Genomic DNA, 23,518 nt, shown 5'->3' on the forward strand with positions numbered 1-23,518 from the left:
AAACCCTACACAGACTTCACTACAGACTTTAGCAGACTGGTTTAGAAATAATGTAATAGCCAGAAATATGCCTGCCCTAATAAAGAAATATTTGGTTAACTGCGAGTGAATCCCGTTTGCAGCCGTAGAGACGCAGGACAAATTAAACATTCTGGTTTTCTCCGAGTGCAACGATGATAGACAGACATCATTTGGACAAAATATAGAGTATTAACCTCCGTTGCTCAGCCAAATGCCTTCCTGTTACGTCCTGTTATCACGGAGTTAGGCCTAGAGGCGATAAACGATTTTTGATGGTCACAAGTTTACTTCATTAGGGACTGTTCGTTATTTATTTAAGGGGCTACCGGAGGAGTTTGGGGAGCATTAGTCCAAAAAGACGTGACCCTCCCTTGCCAGCAATACATTTTTCTAGGACCCTCCAAAGTGATTATGCAAAAATCACTGTCAACTTTTTCCGGGTTTATCGCCTACTGTATTTTAACGTTTTCACATATTTGGCCATAAGCCGTTTATCATAGGCTATCACGAAACCAAACTACAAAGGCGAACACTTTAACAGGGGGAATTAATTGGGCATGAATCATGCTGAACGCTATTTCGCTACCTTAGAATAATAAGGTTCTATCTGCGTTTTGAGTAGTTACAACCGGGACGATTGAAACGGGGACGAATGAAACATTCCGGTTTTCTCCGAGTGCAACGATGATAGACAGTCATCATTTGGACAAAACATGGAGCATATTAACCTCCGTTGCTCAGCCAAATGCCTTCCTGTTACGTCCTGGTATCACGGAGTTACGAGCGATAAACGATTTTTGATGGTCACAAGTTTACTTCATTAGCGGTTTATTTTTTTGGATTATTAAAGAGTGTTTTTCATTTAAAGGTTTGACTTCGTGCTTATTCAGTAGAGCATTTAGTGCTCTCCCCAATCCCAGACGTTCACATTGCATGTTTGTTTGTAATGGATGCAACCGCGAGATAGGCTATGCGTTTGACAATAAGTTGTTAACAGAACCAAGCCCAGGAGCAATCTAGGGACTGATCGTTATTTATTGAAGGGGCCACCGGAGGAATTTTGAGTGCTTCAGTTGGAAGTTGCATGACCCTCTCTTGCCTGCTAGAAATTGTTCAATGACCCTCCGACAGAATTGTTAAAAAAAGACATGACCCTCCCCTGCCAATTGTCTTCCGGCCGCGCCACAGCCACACACTTTGTGATAACATTCTTAAATCAATCTTTCCCGTGAGCTTGCATGCTACCAGTCTTTACTTTTCAAATGTGTTGCGCCTGTTTGCACAATTTCACAAATAATCATATGTGATTAATAGTATGACAAATAATCCCTGTGCACGGGGACCGAAACAATGCATGCCAACTTTTTCCGTGTTTATCACGTATTTTAACTTTCCCCGCTGTCTTGCCGTTTTAATGTTTTCCCGTAGAATATCCCATATTTTAATACTCTCATAACAGCCCTGCCATCGGGCCTGTCTCTGTGTTGCCCTGTTGCTACCCCTTGCCCTTCCAACGAAACAGATGTCTTCAAATCATCGTTTTCCTTGCTTGAAGGCGAACTTAGAGTGATGTTAACCTATTTAAGTTTAACGGCGCGATTGCCGTGAGAGCACGATTCATTGGCGCTTGCATGTTCGGCCTTATGTCTACGTGCGCACCTGAGGCTACTCAGCTGCAAGATAAATAATTCCCCTCTTTGTATGTTCACTGCAAGTTGGCCTACCATAACTTACCAACTCTGCACTGTAGACTGGCTATTTATATTTTTCTGTGAAATAAGCAAATGTATTTGTTCAACTTTATGAAGCAGAATTACGCATAGGGTACTTGGAACATAATACATTTGACAAAGGACAGATGAATGTTGCTAGTGACAAAATATTAACTTTCAGTGTTTTACGATGTCTTTGTCATGGGGAAGTGTTTTTCCCCATGCATTTATTCTAGGTTACTGTCAGTGACTGCCGTGAGAGAAGCGGGTTCTGTGTTTCGTTCATGTCAGTGACTGACGCGAGAGAAGCGGGGTCTGTGTTGTGTTGCGTTGCGTTAATTTATTTTCATTGGGCATACCGTGCCATGCCATCCACAGCTCTTTAGTTCTGACAAAGCCAAAATTACTCCTTTTGAAACAATGAGTGCAGGAAGCACGTTTGTATGGTTATATTGCTTGACCTGGGGGTCCCAAGCAGCTTTCAGCCATAAGGCTACTTTGAGAACATTTCAATTCACCCGACACTAATATTCAAAATGTTGAAAACTATTTCGGCATAGCCTATAAAGCAGTTTAATTAAATGGAATGTTAGTTGTAAACAAACAAGCTACTTGGTGAGGCTTGGCCTCACAGATGCGCTCGTGCCTTAGATGGCAGGAAAAATCTTCACGATAGGCCTATTAACTAACCACCCGATTCACGTTGGCTGGGGGGAAGGGGGGCCATCAGACAATTGTGCCCAGTTAATCCGGCCCTTCCCCCAAAAAATCACCCCTTCCCACAGCTTAAAAGAAGTCAAGAGGACTCCTTACTCACAGACCTATTCACAAACCTGCGGTTTTGAAATCCTATGCAGCTACAGGAGCTTCCAATCGCGAGGAAGCAATTTTGCATTGTAGGCATAACTAACATGCAATAACGCCGCCAACAACAACCAAAACTAGGCTAATCATTGTCAACATGTAAATTAAATGTAACATTATTGTGAATCAAATTAAAATGTTCTCTTTTGCAAACGTAGGCATAGTAACAGAATAATTTAATAATGTTACAAGATACTACATCAATCCGTATGTTTCATTGGGCTACTAGGCTATTTGTTTTGCCTTGATTCATTTAGGCTAGGCCTTTTTATTCAGGGGCCATATTCACAAAGAATTTTAAGGCTAAAAGTAGCTCCTAACTGGCGAATTTAGGAGCAACTCCTAAAAATAATGGGCGTGTCACTCCTAACTTTAGGACTCCTAATTTTTTCCCAAAAAGTAATTCACGAAGCATTTTAGACCTAAAAGTAGCACCTAAGTCTGGGACAGCTTAAGTCGAGAGGACTCCTAACTCACTAAGACCTATTCATAAACAGCTTTTTTGTGGCATTTTACGTTGCGATGTTTTGAAATAGCCTATGCGCAACAGGAGCTTCCAATCGCGAGGGAACAATTTTGCATTCATAAAAGGGATGCAATAACGCCACCAACAACAACACAAACTACTCATTGTTAACATGTAAATGAAATGTAACGTTTCATTGTGAATCAAATTAAAATGTTCTCCTCTTTGCAAAAGTAGCCTAGGGATATGGTGACAGATTCATTTAATAATGTTGCAAAGGTAGGCTACTGCATCAATCCATAGGCCTATATTTCATTAGGCTACTAAGCTATTTGTTTTGCCTTACTCTTTATTCATTTAGGCTAGGCCTTTTTATTCAGTTATTAATCATCTTCCGTCCTTCGCACTACTTGTGTAGCGCACGCATTCTCCGACCTGTCACCTGTCAGTCATCATCGGAAGAGAGGTGTTTGGAATTCCCGCGTTATAATCGTCAGCCAATCAAGGTGGTCACTTCAGTCAAGCTCGTGCATGAGTAATGACGTCATCCATAGCCACGAAGACTCACTCCTAGTTTAGGAGTTGTCTGAAAGGCTTTGTGAATAACTTTTAAGAGAAAACTCCAATCTAAAATCTTTAAGTGCGATTTAGGAGTAGCCTACTCCTAGTAGTAAGATAAAAGCCTTTGTGAATAGCCTACGGCCCCAGTTATTCATCATCTTCCGTCCTTGTGTAGCGCACGCATTCTGAGACCTGTCACTCATCATCGTAAGGGAGGTGTTTGGAATCATGCCCGCGTTACAATCATCAGCCAATCAGCCAATCAAGGTGGTCACGCTTGCCCATTTACCCAAATTAATGGTCGAATATTACTGATGATCATTGTTATTTAAGAACATGCAGTGTGCGTAGGGTACCAAAAACATCTTGCTCGTAAAAAAGCATCATAACGCACATTCTGGCGGGTCTGTTATTCACTGTAGGCTGCGCAAACCACATGCCTTTATTTTGGGCAAGCCTGCATTCATTCATTCATTCATTCAACCTTTATTTATTCTCGGAGGGTCATTGAGGGAAGCCCTCATTTTCAATGAAGCCGAAATTACAGAAGCGAAGCAAAGCGCTCCACAAACAAGACAACATTCGAGGCCTTCTGTTGAAGAATTTTATATAAAGCCTGCGCTGACAGTAATCCTCCTGCCCCTGATAGGCCTACCACAGCTGTGGATAGTGTGGAATGTTCAAGTAATAACACAATCCAATGTGTGTCTCAATTGTCCCCCGCTGACCACCTCACACATTTCTCTAGATTTTGCAACGAACTTACATGACACAATGCCATAAAATATGCCAGTTTTAGGACACAGAATAATGTTTGTAATGATACCAGGTAGGCCAGGTATTGTCGAAGGTGCATGGTGAAGTGAAATTCTTACTTTGGAAAACAAACATTTGCCGATATCATCGCCGATCATCAGAATATTGCAATAGATTCTGTGTTCTGGACTGCAGGTAACTTGTTAAGCCAGTGGTTATCAAACTTTTATTTCATTCCCCACTTTGATCAAGGGGCATGACTGATGATAGTGGAGATAACGTGTTATCCCGAGGCTTTTGCAAGTCAGCATCTTCGACGGTAGTCTATTAAAAATATAAATTTTCGATGTCCCAAACGGAGAGCCATACTTTATTGTTTTTAACGATCTCTATGCTACTCACAAAAATGTAGACATGGGGACATGATGAAGTAGGTTATCCAACTGTCGTGTGTTAAATTATTGTGATTACGAGCCAGTGGTTTTCAAACATTATGCGTGACTCGGACATCTAACTAAATGCAACAGGCTCATATCGTCCTCGCATTCGCAAAATGAGGACCAGTGTTTTGTCAAATTGCAAATAGCTATTCGTTTTAACTATTTTTTTTATGATAGTAGCCTATACAAAAAGCACTTCATACTATCTTAATATTGGAATATGGGGAGGGAAGTGGCGCGTCTGCAGTCAGCCAAATATGAATGTAATTCTGCGGCATAAAGCAGATGTAATTGTTTATCGTACATAAAAATAAAAATGACATGTCAAGCAGTCAATTGACTACATTGCAGTCAAGAAGTAGGGCAAATTAATTTACGAAACCAAAACGTGGGTCATCGTTGTTTAAGCCTCTATTGCGTAGCCTGTTAAAAACGTCGCCAGATAGTATTAAATCGGCAACAACATTGTTTTCTGCAGAAGCCTACCCAAGGCTACAGATTAATTCTGAACAGTTATTTCTCTACTGGCTCAATTATCACACCACTGTTTTGATTTGCATAGTTGCGTTAACCCCAACACTGACAATAATGTAGACAGCAAATTTCGATTTCGATTTTCGTGTAGTCAAGCCTTAAAGTCAAAGTCAAAGTCAAAGTCAGCTTTATTGTCAATTTCTTCACATGTTCCAGCCATACAAAGAGATCGAAATTACGTTTCTCACTATCCCACGGTGAAGACAAACATTTTACCAATTTAAGTCCACAGACAAACATAACATTCAAGTAAACAAAAAAGTAAGTAAATAAGTAAATAAGAGGGCCATATAATAATGAAAAAATAAGAGCAGCAAAATTTGGTTGAAATTGTGCATGGACAGTCAATGAAATACTAGTGCAAAGTCAGGCCAATAAAAGGCTTGGGTAGTTCTGTTTGACCTAAGTAATAAAGAAAGTGGCATAGTGGTGCAAGTTATGTAAGAGCAGCAGAAGTGTTGTGTTTTCAGGACAACAACACCAAGTTGTAAAGTGTACAAGTGTGCAAGTGTGCAAGTGTGCAAGTGGAGTAGTGCAGGCGGCCATTGTGGGTCCAATGTCCAGGATGTTATGTAGCTGAGGGTGGAGGGGGGAGAGGAGGGAGAGAGTTCAGCATCCTTACAGCTTGGTGTATGAAGCTGTTGGTGAGTCTGGTAGTGCGGGAGCGCAGGCTTCTGTACCTCTTCCCAGAGGGCAGTAGATCAAACAGATTGTGAGCGATTGTTAAGCCATACCCAAGTAGCCTAAATCGAGGTAATGTTTAATTATGCATGATTTATTTTGTTATTGAATTCGTAGGCTGGGATTACTCTCGGCAACAATTATGTAAGGGACGGCAGGCAGAGCAATGCACAGTGGCAGAGCGATGTACAGTGGCAGAGCGACGCACAGTGGCTGAAAGTGGTACTAAAGCTTCACGCAGCTTCACGCCGCGTAATGCGCGAATGAAGTGGTCATTTGAAAGCGATGCCCACTGTAAGTCACATGGTTAGCATGGTAGCATTCTTAGTATTTTAGCATAACTGCTATAAATTATTAGCTAAGTTAGCTAAGTCACATAGTTAAGATTGTTAACATAGTTAACATCATTAGCATTATTAACATTTAAAAAAAACTGCTAGAAAACATTAGCTAAATTAACTAAGTTAAAGGAATTATCTGGAGTAAAATGCACTTTAGATCGATTTATGCACTCAAAACACATCCGAATGACATGACTTGGATGTCAACTCAACGTATGTACTCCCAATCATCTGTAAATCGATCTAAAGTGCATTTTACTCCGGATAATTCCTTTAAGTAACTTGGTTAGCATTATTATCTTTGTCAACATAGTTAGCATAACTGCTAGCAAACATTAGAGCCATTCCAACTGTCAGTTATCGTCAACTATCTACCTAAATAAATTAACCATTTAAACTATTCACCTATTTAACTGTTCAGTCATTCCAACTATATTAAACCTCATCTACCTAGCAACCAATATAGTTTGTTTTTACTCTGTATGATATTTTACATCATATTTTTGCATTTTCATGCACTGTATTTCCTTCAGGAAATGCTTTTCTAGTTACAGTGCATGCAAATGCACTGTATTGTTATTCCTTAGACTTCTTCCGACTTATTACAGTGCATGAAAATGCACTGTTCTGTTATCCGAAGTCTTCTTCTTCTTCTTATTATTATTATTATTACAGTGCATGAAAATGCACTGTACTGTTCTTCCTAGGCTTCTTCTTCTTATTAGAGTGCATGAAAATGCACTCTACTGTTATCCGATTTTTTCTTATTATTATTATTCCGCTGACGCTTTTTGTGCGTTTAATACAGCTTCAACCGTTTAACTTTTATACTTTTTAAACTATTAATTAAAAACTACTAATATTTCCCCATTGACTTAACATTAGATTATGACATCATAATAGAGCAATTAGTATCTTATGCCAGGTGTTCAGGCCACCTGGAGCCACTGTCTCAGGCTTTAAGCATACAATATGGCTGTATTAAGACTGCAGATCCTGTTCAACTGCTTCCTGTGCCCACAACTGTTTCAAAATAAAAGTCCCTTTAAACTATCCAACTTTTTAACTGTTCAACTGTTATCAACTGTTCAACTGTTAGCAACCGTTCAACTGTTACTGTAACTGTTTGTCAAATATGACTCCCATCAACTGTATCATCTGCCTTCAACTGTTTCAAAATAAAAGTCCTCACTAGCTAGTTAGCATAATTAGCATTGTTAGCATTTTAGCAGAACTGCTAAAATGATTAGCTAAGTTAGCTGAGTCACATGGTTAACATAGTTAGCATGTTAGCATTTTAAGTAAAACTGCTACAAATGATTAGCTAAGTCACATGGATAGCATAGTTAGCATGCTAACATTGTTAACATAGTTAGCATGTTTTCTTAAACTACTAGAAAACATGAGCTAAGTTAACTAAGTAATATGGTCAAAATAATTAGCTTTGTTAGCATAACTGCTAGCAAACATTAGAGCCATTCCAACTGTCAGTTATCTTCAACTATCTACCTATATAGAGTCTTTAAACTATTTGTCTATCAACACGCATTAAGCTTTCAGTCTGTCAACAACTTTTAAACTATCTACATTCAATAAACTATCTGTCTATTGAACTATATGTCTATTAACAACTGTTAAACTATCTACATTCAACTTTTAAACTGTCTACTTCTAAACTATCAACTTTTATTAACCCTTTGCAGACCGCACGTTGTAATTTCGGTACCCCAGTACCGATGACGTTCAGTCTAATAACTCCGCCATACCCCAACCAATTTTATCAATGAAAACTTCCTCAAAAACGTCACATCATAGGCTTTCTGGCGATATGATTAGTTAAGGGATTTGTGGCGCGAATTACTTTTACTACGTGAAGGAAAAATCAAGAGTTGACGTCTCCCTCCACTAGAGGAAAAACAGCAGGAAGCACTATGCATCGTTGATCTTCACGTCGTCCAAAGGAGAAACTACTGGATCATCTGAGGTAAAAACAAGTCTTTTTATGTTATTACTACTTGTTATCCATGTTATTACTTCAAAATCGTTTTTAAAAGTTATTTTTCCTGGTAATTACACCTTGTATGCATGGCCGTAACATAATGTGTGTGTGTGTTCACTTCAGCTGATATGACCGCTTGTATTTTAGCACACCGTAATCTTTAGTAAACTCATTATTTTCAGTCATTTTTGGGGGTTACTATATGTCAACCAAGGTTACAGACCTACTAGGACTGAAACTTTAACGATTTGTTCTATTTTGAACGATTGCTTGCTTGTCATCTGATGATACAGAAAACTAGCTAAGTTAGGTAACGTTAGCATCAGGAGAGGCTGCAACATGTCCTTGACGCGTAGTCGCGATAAAGTTCACTCCCCTGCTTCATGACTGGCAACTTTATGTCAAGTACACCTAATCGGTATTTTATTGTCAAATAAACCTTTCATTCCTTCGTAATATGTATAGCACAATTTACAGTTGTTTGTAGCCAAGTTGCTTAGCTTACTTAGATAGAAACATCTGACATGAATGACAACGTTAATGTTATGTTACCGACGTGAGTGTGTTGATCACCGATGGTGTAATGTAAGGATTTGATTCATTGACTGCTGTTTTCATCAATACATGACTGAAGATTTGTTAGAAATGTGTCTTAGTATTGTTTAACTTTTAGGCTGTAAGGTTTGCTGCTACGATTATGAGGTTTTTGGTTGGCTAACTATGATGGGAGCTCATACACCCAAGCCTACTCATCGACATATCATTTTCTAAGGGGGTGTTTTGTCTTTACGCAACTGCAGTAGCCTATGTACGGTGTGTATGTGTATGCATACGCTGTTTAGATGTTTTCTGTCATATCTCCTGACTCATGTTCATGAATCAATGTTTGCTTGTAAGCTGGTATGCTATGTATAGTTTAGTCAAGGCAATAACACTTATAGTGAGCTCTGAGACTAATGTTACCTCTCCAAGCAATATTGGAGTCCTTTAGTGACAAAAATACTTTAAGTGAAAAGAGTCATGGTTGGTGGTGATTAAGATTATGTGGAAGTAATGTAAAATAAAACTAAACAACCTATTCACTATCAGACCTGTGATTATTTTGTTATTTTAGATGGAGGGAGAGAAGTACGTGCAACTGAGGTGAAAGCAGCCGACTGCTGATGGCAAACATGACCCCAAGGACCACGATGGCACGATGGCATGGACGGGTAGTTTCTGGATGAAGAGGAAGACAATGATGTGCTAGAGGAGGAGAGTAATCTCCCATCATCCTCAGATGGGTAAGCATGTTTGTGTGTGTGTGTGTGTGTTCGCCCAACTGGGCGTATGCACATTTCTGGTTGTGATAAGAGTGTTGCTTATAACAATAATGACAGGGATTATAGTGATAATAGTTTGCTTAGATTTGTAATTCAATTTCTAATTTTCTTATCTGACAATTTCTTTATTTTGAGCTTGGTCAAGTCCCATGTCAGGTAGAAAGCATACACTTTGCCTATCCTTCTAACACAGACAGGGACACCAACTCCAGTAGCATTTACACCTCATCGCCTGCTAGGCTTAGATGGACACACACACACACACACACCACAGATCTGGTGTGAATGCGGCGTTAGTGTATCACCTTATGTGTAGGGCAAATGATATCGATAATTATATATTGTATCGAAATATATGCTGTATGGTTGTTAAATGTATTGAATTTCTTCTAATGTTTTAATTGTTTATATGTGTGAATGTGAATTGATGCTTTGTTATGCTATAATATGAATTGATGCTTTGTTCATCATGTTAAAGTATTTTGTTGATCTTTGTTATACTGTCTTGTCATTCTTGTAGTTCTAATAGTTACTGCTTGTTTGTAAACATATGTTTATGTTATTTACCTGAAGTTGTTGTTCCTGATTATTTAGTGAAATTGTTAGACTTATCTAAATAAAATGATTTATTTCCTCTTTCGTAAACCTAACATGTGCCCAGGGATTAAAGTGAAAAAAAAAAATCGTTTGACTGAACTTTTTTCAGGCCATAAGTGATACGTTGTTCATATCTACCTATAGAGATAGCACCCCTTTTGCGGTCGCGACCTATTGGTTTTTAATGTACAAAAAGATGCAAACAGCAAAGTAAAGGGAGTATTCGCCTTATTCACATGGCAGCCATTGTTTAAACCAAAACGAGGGGTGCACTTACTATATAATTAATGCCACCTACAGGTGAATGCATAGAACATAACAATCCTATGGTTTGTGTACCCTGTAGCCTCGTTTTAGCCGCCAATGGCCGCCATGTGAATAAGGCGAATTGAGTGTTCTTGATTGAAATTGAGTTTTCCTGATGAACAAAAATATATTTTAGTAGGCTACCATCCCTGACCATTGCTGATTAGCCATTGCTGTACTTAATCGACCTAATCGACCATGAAAATTAGTCGACGGCAATTTTTTTAGTCGAAGAGTCGTTTTACTATTGACCACCTATTTATTTTTGGTCTCCCGTCTCAAATGGCTCACTGTATGTTATTAACTCTTGAAAAGGACGACTGTCTTTGGATGTTAAACAGGCTACTTAGACTTTGGCAGTCATGTTTTAAACCCTGCTAAGGTCGCAAGTGGAAATGTAGCAAAGCTGCGTGCCTGCCTGCTTTCAGCGCGATTCATTATTAGGCAGTTAAGCGGGGGAGCTAAGCTAGTACGCTAGTCTAGACTCTGACTATATAGTATTGTGGAAATTGCAATAAATGAAGTGAAGAGAGTGGCTCACGTTGACAACGCAACGGCGTGTCATTTATTCATTCATACAAAAAAACACGTTAAAATGAATATGCCGCTGCCCGTGATATCAACAATTAAGGTGCGCGTTATTTCCCATGTTCAATAAGTCACGACGCATATTTTTTTTAGCGTTCAAGCCAACTGATAAAGTGAGGTAGCCTAACCTATGTTTTAAGACGCACAAAGTGCATGTAGCCTACTTGTACTTGTTTTGAACATGCTGACATCTGCAAAGTCCTCAACTCCTGTCGCCTTTCAAAGTTGGCTAGACCATCGTTTCTCAAACTTTGGGCCGCGGACGAGCACCGGCCACAACGTGGACACTGCTGGTGGAGTGAAATTATTCCCGGGGCTTCGTCTGATAATTTGCTGCGCAATTGATCAAGGAACCGCGGACCGACAGAAAAAGAAAACAAACGTTTCTGCAATCAGTGTCATCAAACATAGAGGCATACAATTAAATGGTGTTATGAGCGTTCATTCAATGCATGCGTGTGCGCGAGCGAAACTGAAACCACTCGATAACGTTGGTAGCAAAGCTCCGATTCACCTATTGGAAGGTTATTTAATTATGAAACAACATTTAATAGAACGATGTGGATTTATGCAACTTCCATAAAAACAGAGCACAGACTAATACACTATCTAGCATTGTATTGTATAGTCAGATTTGCATAACATGGCCAAAAGCTATTGTGGCATAATTAAATATCATGTCAATATTCTTTCCATTTGCCTACCAGTGTATGATACTTGCATGAGGGAAACATCCCAAAACAATGGCACCCATATAATTGCTGTTGTTTTGAGAAGTATTTATCATGCAACCATGCAAAAGCAATGCAACTATTGTAATTATATTTTACATTGGTAAAGCAGTCCTCTGTTTTCACAAACGTTTTGCACTTCAAACATTGGATGCTTTGAAGTGCATGTATAACAATATAGCATAACAATTATAATTGTGATGTGATATAATGATAATTTGATGGGGGGTGGGTTCATGTAGGTGCCATGATTGGCCCTCAGGTCAAAGAAGTTTGACAAACATTGAACATTGTCTATGTCCATGACAACACTGGCATACAAATAAAGTATATCAAAGGTCTGACATTAGATCTGATGGTATCATTTTAAATGGGTGATTTTTTTTTTTACACATAACGTTTTTGAACAGTTCACTTAATATGTTTCTAACAAAAGTAGGGTGATCTATATTTTATGTTTTCCCTTCAGTTAAGTTCAAAATAAAATGGACAACGAAATAACAAACACTTGATTTAAAAAAAAAAAATTAGTCGTTTAGATTAGTCGACTAATCGAAAAATTAGTCGAAAGATTAGTCGTTAGAAAATTAGTCGTTCTGGTAGGCCTACTGGTTATGGTTTTGTGCTATAAATTAATAATATGTTTTAAGTTGACTATTTTAATTGTATGGTTATTTTTTGTCAACATACACTCACAACCTACTGTCGTTAAAAGTGAGGCCTAAGCAAAATAGGCTACAAGGCTGTCTGCGTCACAAACAGACTGACCCCCTTACTCAACAGTTTGCGATGATGACAGTGATATTATTATTTTTTATGCTAACACGCTCAGTCAAAACCTTCCGTCGCTTTACACATAATGTTAGTTGCATTGATTAAAAACTGTAACAATAATAGTAGCCTACATCGGGTGGCATAGCAGGCTATCTGTTCAAGTCATAGGTGACACCCAAAATTAATGACCTCCACTGACAAGAGTTCACGATAGTAAGAAATTGTCTACATTGATGCACGGAAAGAACACAGCCTACGCTTCTTCTCCGAATTCGCACATAGAGCTCACAATATCATATCCAAAAAAGTTAAACGGATTGGCCAACCTCATCAGCTGTCTCTAATGTGTCACTATATTCCAACTTTTAGACCGTTATAGTCCTCCATACGTGTTCTTTTTTTTTTAAGCAAACGCCCGAGACAAGTGTGTAGCTACAACATAAACAAAGCGAAATTCATGGCTGACGTAGGCTATCTTCTTGATCGGCCACTGATTGAGACACAGAAAGTTCTCAAGAACACTATTAGGTCTTTACCATCACACACATTAATTCATCGGACCTAATATTTGTAGTTGCCTTAAAAAAGGAAAAGCAAAGGTGATAGCAAAAAGGTCCCCCCCCCCCTCCTATTTTTTTTCTCATCGGATCTGCATCGATCTCAATATGACATTTCTAAAATCAAATTGACGGAAATCCGTCCTACGACGGAGAACTTTAATCCTTGTGTGCCAGTGTCTCTTATTCTTGTTTTCATAGTAGAATGAAGCACACGGAGAAGCAGTTACCACCTGCCTAGTCTTTATTTCAGCCTTTATCTTTCCTCCCCACAATTGATTTTGCCTCCTCAGAGTACAGTAAGACATCCTATATTTAGCTATGCATCTTGTTTTTATGGTAAAACATCTTATATTTGTTACATGACCATTATATCTGTGTATTTTTGGTCAGATGTCAAACCAGGAAAGGAAAACATCCTACTCTTTAAAAATTCTACTTGTTACTGCGACTTGCAGTTATGAGTAAATTAATCATAACCTCTGAACCAAAGGTGATAAATTGATTCTGTTTTTTTTCACTGAGGAGAACACAACACTGTCTATCTTTCACACACTATATCTACAATAGACATTAGGTGAAAAGTAAGATTCATCTTGAAAAATTGATATTTTCGTGTTTTTTGATGTTGAATTTTGAAGGTATTGTTTAAAAACAATGTGTGTTACCCTCAAACTTATTAACTATGATATGTACCATTTTAAAGGGCTAGTTCTCCTGATTACAATGGTGGGTATATCTTATCTCTGTCATGTAGCATGGCCACACAATAAGCCTTTTTGTCTCACAAGGGCATCAAGTATGAAAAAACGGAATGTTTTGTGCCGTCTGCAAAGGTCTAATAAATTTATCATATTTGAACAAAAGGTGATACATTGATTCTGTTTTTATCACTGAGTAGAGGACAAAATTGTGAATCTCCCATACACTCTAAGTTTTTCTCTATCTACAACAGAAATTGGGGGAAAAATGAGATTAATCTTGACAAACTGATAGTTTTGTGTTTTTTGGGGTTGAATTTTAAAGATATTTTTAAAATAATATGTGTGTTCTCCTCAAAATTATTAATTATATTTTATACCATTTGGAAGGGCTATTTCTCCTGATTATAATGGTGGCATGTAGCATAACCACACAATAAGCCTTTTTGTGCCATAAGGCCATCGAGTATGAAAAAATGGAATGTTCGGCGCGGTCTGCAAAGGGTTAAGCTATGCTATGCCTGTCCTAGCTTAATTTTCATGCACTCGTAATTCCCTGGAATTACATTCTCTAGTTACAGTGCATGAAAATGCACTGTACTGTTCTTCCTAGGCTTCTTCTTCTTCTTCTTCTTCTTATTATTCGTCTTCTTCTAACGCAGTTAATGCAGCTTCAACCGTTTAACGTAGAAACTTCATTCAAACTATGTTGCGTAGGTCTTACTTAGGACATGGGGGCTTTGTATTTTTCATCTTTGTAACTTTTATACTTTTTAAACTATTAATTATTAACTTTTATAAAATCCCCATAGACTTAACATTAGGCTGATGACATCACAATGGACTAATTTACTTGATTTGCACCTGTATCAACTTCCAGCTGCTCATCTAGGCCCCATCAAAGAATCAGTTCAACTGATTGCACCTGTATCAACCAGAGCTCCGAACCGGTTCAAGGAACGAAAACGAAAACCGAAAACGAACAGAATTTTACGGAATTTTACGAGGAGCGGAAACGAAAACAAAATGGTCTTCAACTGTTCCGGAACAGAAACGTTATTCTGAAATCCACAAAACCGGTTAATAACGTTTTTTTTTTCGTTCTCTATAAATTGCATAAAATTTCACAAAAGCATATCCTACGTCAGGGAGACTATTTCCGGTTGTGCGAAAAAACAAGCCCGCATCTACACTGTTAATGTGAGCTATCAAGCCGCTATGTAGCCAACTACTGTAGGCGAACAGCCTAATAATTTGATTTCTGCAGTTTGAAAAAAAAAAAACGAATAAATGGACCTTTGGTCCAAATGTGTATATTTTGTCTTGCTGTTGTAATGTAACCTATCCGTCTGCCACTTCGGATCTTAGGCCAGCTCGTAGCATAGGCTACTGAAACTGATTTGGAAATTGTTTGTAGCCTATGCGTAATAGTCTATTTTGCCTGTCCACGCCTTGTCGTTTTAAAGTCGGGATTTGAAATGTTTGCGCAATTATAGCCTATTCTATGTAGAAGAGTTAAACAGGAAATTTGAGATAGGCCTTGTCAGCAACAGACAGGTCCGTTTATAAACAGGGTTGGAATTATAGCGCAAGCCTTTGAAGATCTCCATATGGATAAAACGTAATAATCTCCATATGGATAAAACTTAACTTAACATAATACAACCAGGTAAGGAGTTTAGCACGTATCCAGAAATACTTTTGATAAGAAATTATTTATAGGCATAGGTTAGGCCTACAGTAAGTCTGTAGGCTATGGGATGGATAGCCCATCTGAATGTTTTTGGATGCCGCCTGTGATTTATTATTTTTGGGCATAGCTACGGTATAGGCTAAATCAAGGGGAAATAATGAGTATGTCTATTCTAAGGTAAAGTCCACAAAAATAGACTTGATAGGCCCGCCAAACACTGCCGGAACTTTAAGAACGAACGATATTTTGCGTTCCGAACCGGTTCAGGACCGATATGTTGGTGGCGGAACGCATGCAAGAACGAAAACGTTAAACATAGGCCTACCTGAACCGTTCGGAACGGAACGTTTGAAAAATAATTTTGTTTTCAAGCCCTGGTATCAACTGCTTTCTGCTTAACTAGGCCAACTCTCTCTGTGTCTCTCCATTCTACAAGGATATAAGGCACATTCCATCCAACTTTCTATCCATTCATCCTTTTCAAACCATTCACTCATCCACCTATTAAACTATCCACCAACATCCATTAAGCAATCTGCCTATCAACATCCATTCAACTTTCTGTCTATCAACATCCATTACACTATCTAAATTCAACTTTTAAACTATATACTCTGTCTCAGGCTTTAAGCATACAATCTGGCTCTATTAAGACTACAGATTCTGTTCCTATTTCCTCTGCCCACAACTGTTTCAAAATAAATGTCCTCACTACACTACAATAATTCACTATTAAATAATTTAACTATTTAAACTACTCAACTATTTAACTGTTTAGACATTTCAACTGTCAGTTGTTATCAACTATGACTCCTGCCAACTGTTTCCAAATAAAAGTTTGTTTTGCATTTCATGTTAATATACAGTATATTTATATGCACTGGTAATTTCCTCGAAATTACATTTTCTAGTTTTTATTATTATTCTTTCAGGCCCTAATTTGACTCGAACCGCTTATTGTAGAGTTCAAACTTTGACACGTAGCTCTTGAACCAAATTTTCGTTCTATGACTTTTCATATTTCTACGATTGAGATATTAAATAAAAACTAAATTTTAAAATTCTCCATAGACTTAACATGGCTTTATGACATCATAATAGGCTATTAAGAAATAGAATGCAATCAACTGCACCTGTGCTCTCTTACTGACTGCCTGCAGCGATTTGAATGGAACCTCTTCTCTGTGTCCCACTCCATTCAACTGAATAGCTCACTTCTCATCCCAACTTTCTTTCACTTCTTTTTATTTACTTTCCCTCATTTTCTCTATCCCTCTCTCTATTTCTCCAAATTTTAATAACTTTTAACTATTTTTACTTTTTTTTACTATTTACACTATTTTAGCATAGCAACCACTATAATTACCCTAGCAACAGCCTAGCAACCACCTTAAGTACCCTAGCAACATCCTAGCAACCACCTTAAGTACCCTAGCAACAACCTAGCAACCACTTTTATAGCATAGCAACCACTTTCATTATCCTAGCAACAGCCTAGCAACCACCTTAAATACCCTAGCAACAACCTAGCAACCACTTTTATAGCATAGCAACCACTATAATTACCCTAGCAACAGCCTAGCAACCACTTTATAGCCTAGCAACCAGTATAATTACCCTAGCAACCAACCAAGCAACAACTTTGCATGCACTGTATTTCCTTCAGGAAATGCTTTTCTAGTTGACTCTTACACTAAATGTTATGCAAAATCCCGATGTAAATGAAAAAGTGTTTTCCAAGACTCAAAAGTGCTTGTCCCAAGGAGAAGAAGTACAAACCTTTATTTTAACTAACTACTAGGGCTGTCAAAATAACTGATTAATTTCGATTAATTAATTTGAGAAAAAATAACTGATTAAAAAAAATAACGCAGATTAATCGATTCCGTATGACTTGACCCCGAGCCGTTGTAGTCAGTAACCATTAGACTGTAAAATGAAGGAGAGAGAAGAAAATGTCCTGCCTAGATCATTGATTGGAACATTTACTTTTAAAAAACGGCCTGATGTGTTGATAAAAATAAAGGGTTGATTAAAATAAAGTCCTCTGCAATGTATGCAGCAAGGAATTTGCATATCACTGGAGTTCATCAACTCTAAAGTCGCACATTGCAAAGAAATAGTGTTAACATTGAGGGGAGTGTTAATTTATTTTCATTGTGTCCCCTAGGTTATATCTGTGGCCTGAAATACCTTGTATGTGAAAAACAACGTCTTCCCGAAGCACTTTTGAATTTATTTCCTCAGCATATTAGGTCATATCATAGATTATTATGGCCATTATTAAAATAATAATAAAAGAGTTTTTGAACTTTAATGTCACTAATGCTGATTATTCAATGATTCATTTGAATTAAAATATTTAAAATACTTTCACAGCAAAAATTATATATGTGATTAATTTAGATTAATTAATCACAGAGTATGTAATTAATTAGATTTTTTTTAATCAATTGACAGCCCTACTAACTACATAGAAAACATTATGAATTGCATCCACACATATCAATAACCTTTTAACTGTGTTCCTCCCTCACAAACATCTGAAAGTGACAGGCACTCAATTAAACCTACACACTACCAAGACCCCATAGACCCCCCCGCCTACCACCACAGTCAGCTACCACCACAAATTGAATCCAATTCTGTGGGAAACACTGAATACATGCAGGTGTCTGAATTGATTCTGCTATGGTTATTGTATTTAGCAGACTATTAGGCTACTTTACTACGGAAATTCAAACAGAACCGGCAATGACTTTTGTCACACATTCTTTACTATTACTGCATAACAGATTGCATTTTATCACTGGCAGTCGGAGGCTTTCTGGTGGAGAATCCTTCATCGCCTTGTCACCGATTAATATTCCCTGGCTTTCAACCATGCTGCCCATTGACGTAAACATGGAATCAGTTCCAGAGTGAGGCTTGGCAAACCACAGCTCATTTGCATTTAAGACAACAGGCTCCAGAAACGGCCTATTCTGAAAGGGACTGAAACTGGCGAGAATGGAGCTGCTGATAATGTGTAATCTGAGAGGAATTTTGCGGAAACAGCTACAGGGTCATGTTTTCTGCAACCCTTAGGTCTATTTTGACTTGTTGAATAATAAGTATTATATGGGACCTTTAAAAAGGTGCCATTCTGAAAAATGGTAGTTCCCAAATGTATACCCTTGCATGTACACATTGTATTTATGTATAGAGTGGCAAGAAGAAGTATGTGAACCCCATGCTAAAGTAAGGATTAAAAAGAGGAATAAAAATTTGAGCTCAATGCCAATCAAACCAGCTAATAGGGCTAACTGAAATAAAACCATGCCAATCTCTACGAAAAGTGAAGGGTATGTGATGATGTGGGGCTATTTTAATTCCAAAGGCCAAGGGAACTTTATCAGGATGCATAGTATCCTGGATCCATGAAATAACTGATCTTTAAAAATACAAATCGGTAACACGGTGGCTTCAGTTGCTGGTGCTGATGTTTAGCAGATACAGTGGCAAGACAAAGTATGTGAACCCCATGCTAAAGTTGACTAAAAAGAGGAATAAAAAATCATCTTTTGGAAATTGATCTTAATGCCTTGGCAACACTCTATTTTAAGGTTCACATGTTAGCCACTAATACATACCTAATAATTGCCTGTATTAGGGATTTGTAAGGCATGTGTTAGGCAACATTAATCATTTGTTAGTCGTGTATTCACAAATTTCTTGTTCATGATGAATTAGGCCTTTATTTTTGATATAATCTTAATAATGACCTAGTAAGCCTTGATCTCTACTTACTAATTAGTAGTAAGTACCAAAAGAAAATATGTATAACCCACTAGTATACTGTCTGAATAAATCCCGAATAGTGGGAGAACAGTTGTAGAATAAGCAAGTATATGGCTCAACCTCATTGCTGTATTTCACTGCCCAGGTTGCTGTGTCAAACAGCACATAAGATTGGCTCCCATTCTAAAGTGGAAACTGGTTTCTTAGCAGCAAGCACATTACAGTATCATCAGTAATACCTATGCAGTACAGTATGTTCCATATTCTAAAGTCAGGCATTACTCTCCCTCTGATAAAAATTACATGGTAGGAACAGTCTAGAGACTATAACCCCTGATAAATACAGACATTCTTTACCCTACATACATTGAATAAAGGCCTAATTTGTCATGAACAAGAAATTTGTGAATACACGCCTAACAAATGATTAATGTTGCCTAACACATGCCTTACAAGTCACTATACAGGCATTATGTATTAGCGACATGTGAACCTTAAAATAGAGTGTTACCAAGGCAAGATTTTTTATTCCTCTTTTTAGTCAACTTTAGCATGGGGTTCACATACTTTGTCTTGCCACTGTATCTGCTAAACATCAGCACCAGCAACTGAAGCCACCCTGTATTTGTGTGCATTTAGTGCTTGAGAGTATATGAGTGTTACCTGTGTACTCAGGAAAGCAGATGGTGAGCGGTGATTTCTGGATCTTCTCAGCAAATAGATCCTTCTTGTTAAGGAAGAGGATTATAGAGGTATCAACAAAAAACTTGTTGTTACAGATGGAGTCAAACAACGTGAGTGACTCGTGCATTCGGTTCTATTACAGAAAGATGAAAGAATATGGGAGAGAGAGAGATGGAAGATGGAGAGATGAGTGATGGTTAGCACACTGATGTTATTATTTTAGGATTACCCCATTTCTGTCATGCCATATTATGTGTCTGATTATGTAGAATCTTCACTTACCGTTGTCTCATCTTCATGAAGCACTTGGTCATACCCACTAAGGGCTACACAGAAGATAATAGCAGTTACATCCTCAAAGCAGTGGATCCACTTCTTACGTTCTGAACGCTGTCCCCCCACATCAAACAACCTGGTAAACAAGGCACCAAAATCGTAAATTCATGTAGAAGGATTTCAAAACCTGCATTAGACAGCACTTTATAGATACAAGGCAAGTTTATTTATGTAGCGCATTTCATGCACAGGGGTAATTTATGTGCTTTACATAAACAAAAGCAAAGAATCTATCTATTAATGACAGAAATGTGTGTTTGTCTGTGTGTTCAAGTTCAAGTAGTTTATTGTCATGTACTCATAAAATGAATTATAAGTAGGCCTAATGAAATTATTTTGCTCAAGAACCAGTTCAACTTTAAAGAATAAATTAACCCTTAGAACCCTAGACTGTTTTAACTCATTGAGTGCCAAAAACGTAATATTACGTTTTTCCTTCCCATGCGTTGAGTGCCAAAAATGTAATATTATGTTTTTAGCTTTTTTTTTAATTACGAAACTAGACACTCTAACACACCTTATATGTGATTTTGGGAACTCTGTGATGAATGGAAATGAAATACATGACGATCGAAAACTCATGAAAACGCACACGCATTTGGACATTTTATCTGGACATTTTATCATAACTCGGTTGCCGCTTTGGGTCGAATCAGTGACGCATGCACGTCAGGTCAAAACCAGGCCATTTTCGTGGGTCTATCACTAGGTGGCAGTCTCGCTAGGTCTCGCTGATCACTTCCTGGAAAGTTTACACAAGTAAGTAACAGGCAACACTTCATATGAAACATGAAAGACGTTATATCTCCATTTCTAGAAAAAAACAGCGATTTTGATGAAAACTAGCCACTGTTTAGCTTGGGATTTCTCAGGAACAGAAGCATGTAGAAATACACGGTTTGCACCCACCGAGAGCTTAAAGTCTAAAGTTTAATCAAGCCATTGTATGTGTTCATAGCTATAACACAGAATATGCTGTGGCTGTACAAAAATCATCAACAATGGTCTAGATTGCTGGCCCTCTAGGACAAAGCTCCCAAAAACAGCTTGGCATTCAATGAGTTAAGGGCATTTTTTTACTACCTTTAGTTAGAAGCATTTATCCTGGTCATTGTAAGTGGCATACACACATGCTATATATTGTTTTTTCAGCAGAGTCTAGGTTACCCAAATCTGTCACAATTTCATGTATTAATACTTGCATTTATTTAATTTTGATGTTTAAATAATAAAAAATACAAAAAGTGTATTATTAAAATTCTTATATTTTGACATGTATCTTCTGCCTTTCATGTTCAGCGTTGGTTTTTGTACATGACGTTATTATATTCATTTAATTTCATGATTTTTGTTAAAAATGTGTGTATGGGGGGATATGGTGTGTGTGTGTTATAGTGTAGGGGGGTATAGTGTAATGGGGTGTACTGGTGGGTGGGTGCAATTGTTGGGGGGATTAATGGGGAGTTAGGTGTGGGAGTTGCAGGCAGGCAGCTACAGTGCTACACTCTGGGGGCATGTTTATGAGCCCCCATGTTCATGACCCCAGACTGTTGGCTGCAGGAACTCGGGACATCCCGAGTTCCTGCAGCGCACGACACCTTCGGCCACCGTCCATTACATCAGTACTACCGTTGAACCTCACAGTGATGTTCAAAGTTCACTCCAGAGCACATTTCAAGCCTCTAGAGCAGGGGTCTCAAACTCCTGGCCCGCGGGCCAATTCCAAAATAATAATGTAATTCGGTCCTTCAGGGTATTTTTAATTGCGACAAACAACAACACTGATTAAAATAGACGATAGATCCAAGTATGGTGACAAATCTCATTTGTACTCTCCTCCACTAGTTGCTAGACATCCAGGGCTTCGATTCAAGCCCAAATTCGCTGTACAAAAATTTCAGGAAATACCAGACGAGGCTAAAGGGTACACTTGCCATTATACGACGTCCAGCAGATGGTGGTGGTAATAGACTCAGTTTGCAAACTGCTAAAAAAAACTCACTGAAGAAGAAGAACAGTCCAGTGAACCCTTCTTCCTTTTCGGTGAGCTTTTTTTTGGTGAGCTGAGAAATGATTCGGGGTCAGAGAGAGAAGCGGTAGGATGTGTGTTTGGACGAACGACTGAAAACTGAAATTAACGTACATTATGGGATTTTTTTTCATTATTGATCGTACATCGTACAGAGGTCAACATTATCGTACAAATACGATCATTATCGTACATCTGGCAACACTGGTACCCTTTAGCCTCGTTCTGGCCGCCAGGTGAATAAGGCGGTTTCTTGCAGCCCCAGCTGACAAAGGAAATTTAAAGGTGGTTTCACAGGCACATCACAGTGTAGTACAGCATATTACTAAATACCTGCCTAGTGCCGGAGTCCTAGTATGGCAGTTGTTACTCTAACTGACAACAGTGTGGCTAATCTCAGTTTGGTTATGCTTGGATATACCAAACAAGCTCCAGTGGGAATGGACTATCAGTATGGCTACTAGGGGTGTAAAGATTAAATGAACCTATACATATCGTTATCCGTTTTTAACGTGTAAGATATGGCTACATCGGTATGTGAAGCCCCGTATCGGAATAAAACTGCCATGAACCGGTCGTATCCCTGATTTAATTGTTACGAATCGGTTCACAAACTTTTCTACTTGCTCAGACTATCTTTTACGTTGCAAGCAGCGATACATTCTAATGCAATAGAGTGCGTTCATCCCACTTTCGATTTCAAAACAATAGAACTTCATGTAGCCGCCTGCAGCCATCTTAAGCTGCCCGTAAACGCCCGGAAATCTCCCTAATTTTCGTCAGTTAACAACAATTTACGAACGAACGTCGCGACGAACGTCGCGTTTGTCTGTGCCACATACTGTCGGAAACAAACTATGACGTATGTGGAGAGCTCGCGGAGTGCTAGCATATGAATAGCAGCAAAACTGCGCCTGGCTTGAATTTCCTTACTCAGTATTGGATGAAACCCAATGTTTCCCAGCCTGCACAGTGAAACCCCTTCAGATGATCCAGAACGCGGCGGCGCGCCTGGTCTACAACCAACCCAAAAGGGCACATGTTA

The 23,518-nt window shown here is 38.4% G+C and overlaps 1 protein-coding gene and 1 long non-coding RNA gene across 4 annotated transcripts in view; one reads left to right on the top strand and one right to left on the bottom strand.

The window, feature by feature from the left end:
• Window positions 1-23,518, bottom strand: part of gnao1b (guanine nucleotide binding protein (G protein), alpha activating activity polypeptide O, b) — a 91,621-nt gene that overhangs the window by 23,454 nt on the left and 44,649 nt on the right. Inside the window, exons 6-8 of one of the 3 annotated variants that reach the window (XM_042061069.1) lie at window positions 20,391-20,520; window positions 20,088-20,241; window positions 18,414-18,530 (exon numbers count right to left, since the gene is read on the bottom strand). In XM_042061069.1, the coding sequence (XP_041917003.1) occupies window positions 18,505-18,530; window positions 20,088-20,241; window positions 20,391-20,520 (310 nt within the window). In that variant the 3' untranslated portion in view covers window positions 18,414-18,504. Of the gene's footprint in view, window positions 1-18,413; window positions 18,531-20,087; window positions 20,242-20,390; window positions 20,524-23,518 lie in introns of those variants that run through there. The other 2 variants (XM_042061068.1, XM_042061067.1) reach the window with 2 other exon arrangements.
• LOC121681373 lies at window positions 3,387-21,641 on the top strand. Its single transcript, XR_006022094.1, has 3 exons — window positions 3,387-3,397; window positions 5,791-5,794; window positions 21,512-21,641. It is a non-coding gene; the product is annotated as an uncharacterized LOC121681373 (long non-coding RNA).

The sequence above is a fragment of the Alosa sapidissima genome, chromosome 14 (assembly GCF_018492685.1).
Source record: "Alosa sapidissima isolate fAloSap1 chromosome 14, fAloSap1.pri, whole genome shotgun sequence".
Classification (NCBI taxonomy): Eukaryota; Metazoa; Chordata; class Actinopteri; order Clupeiformes; family Clupeidae; genus Alosa; species Alosa sapidissima.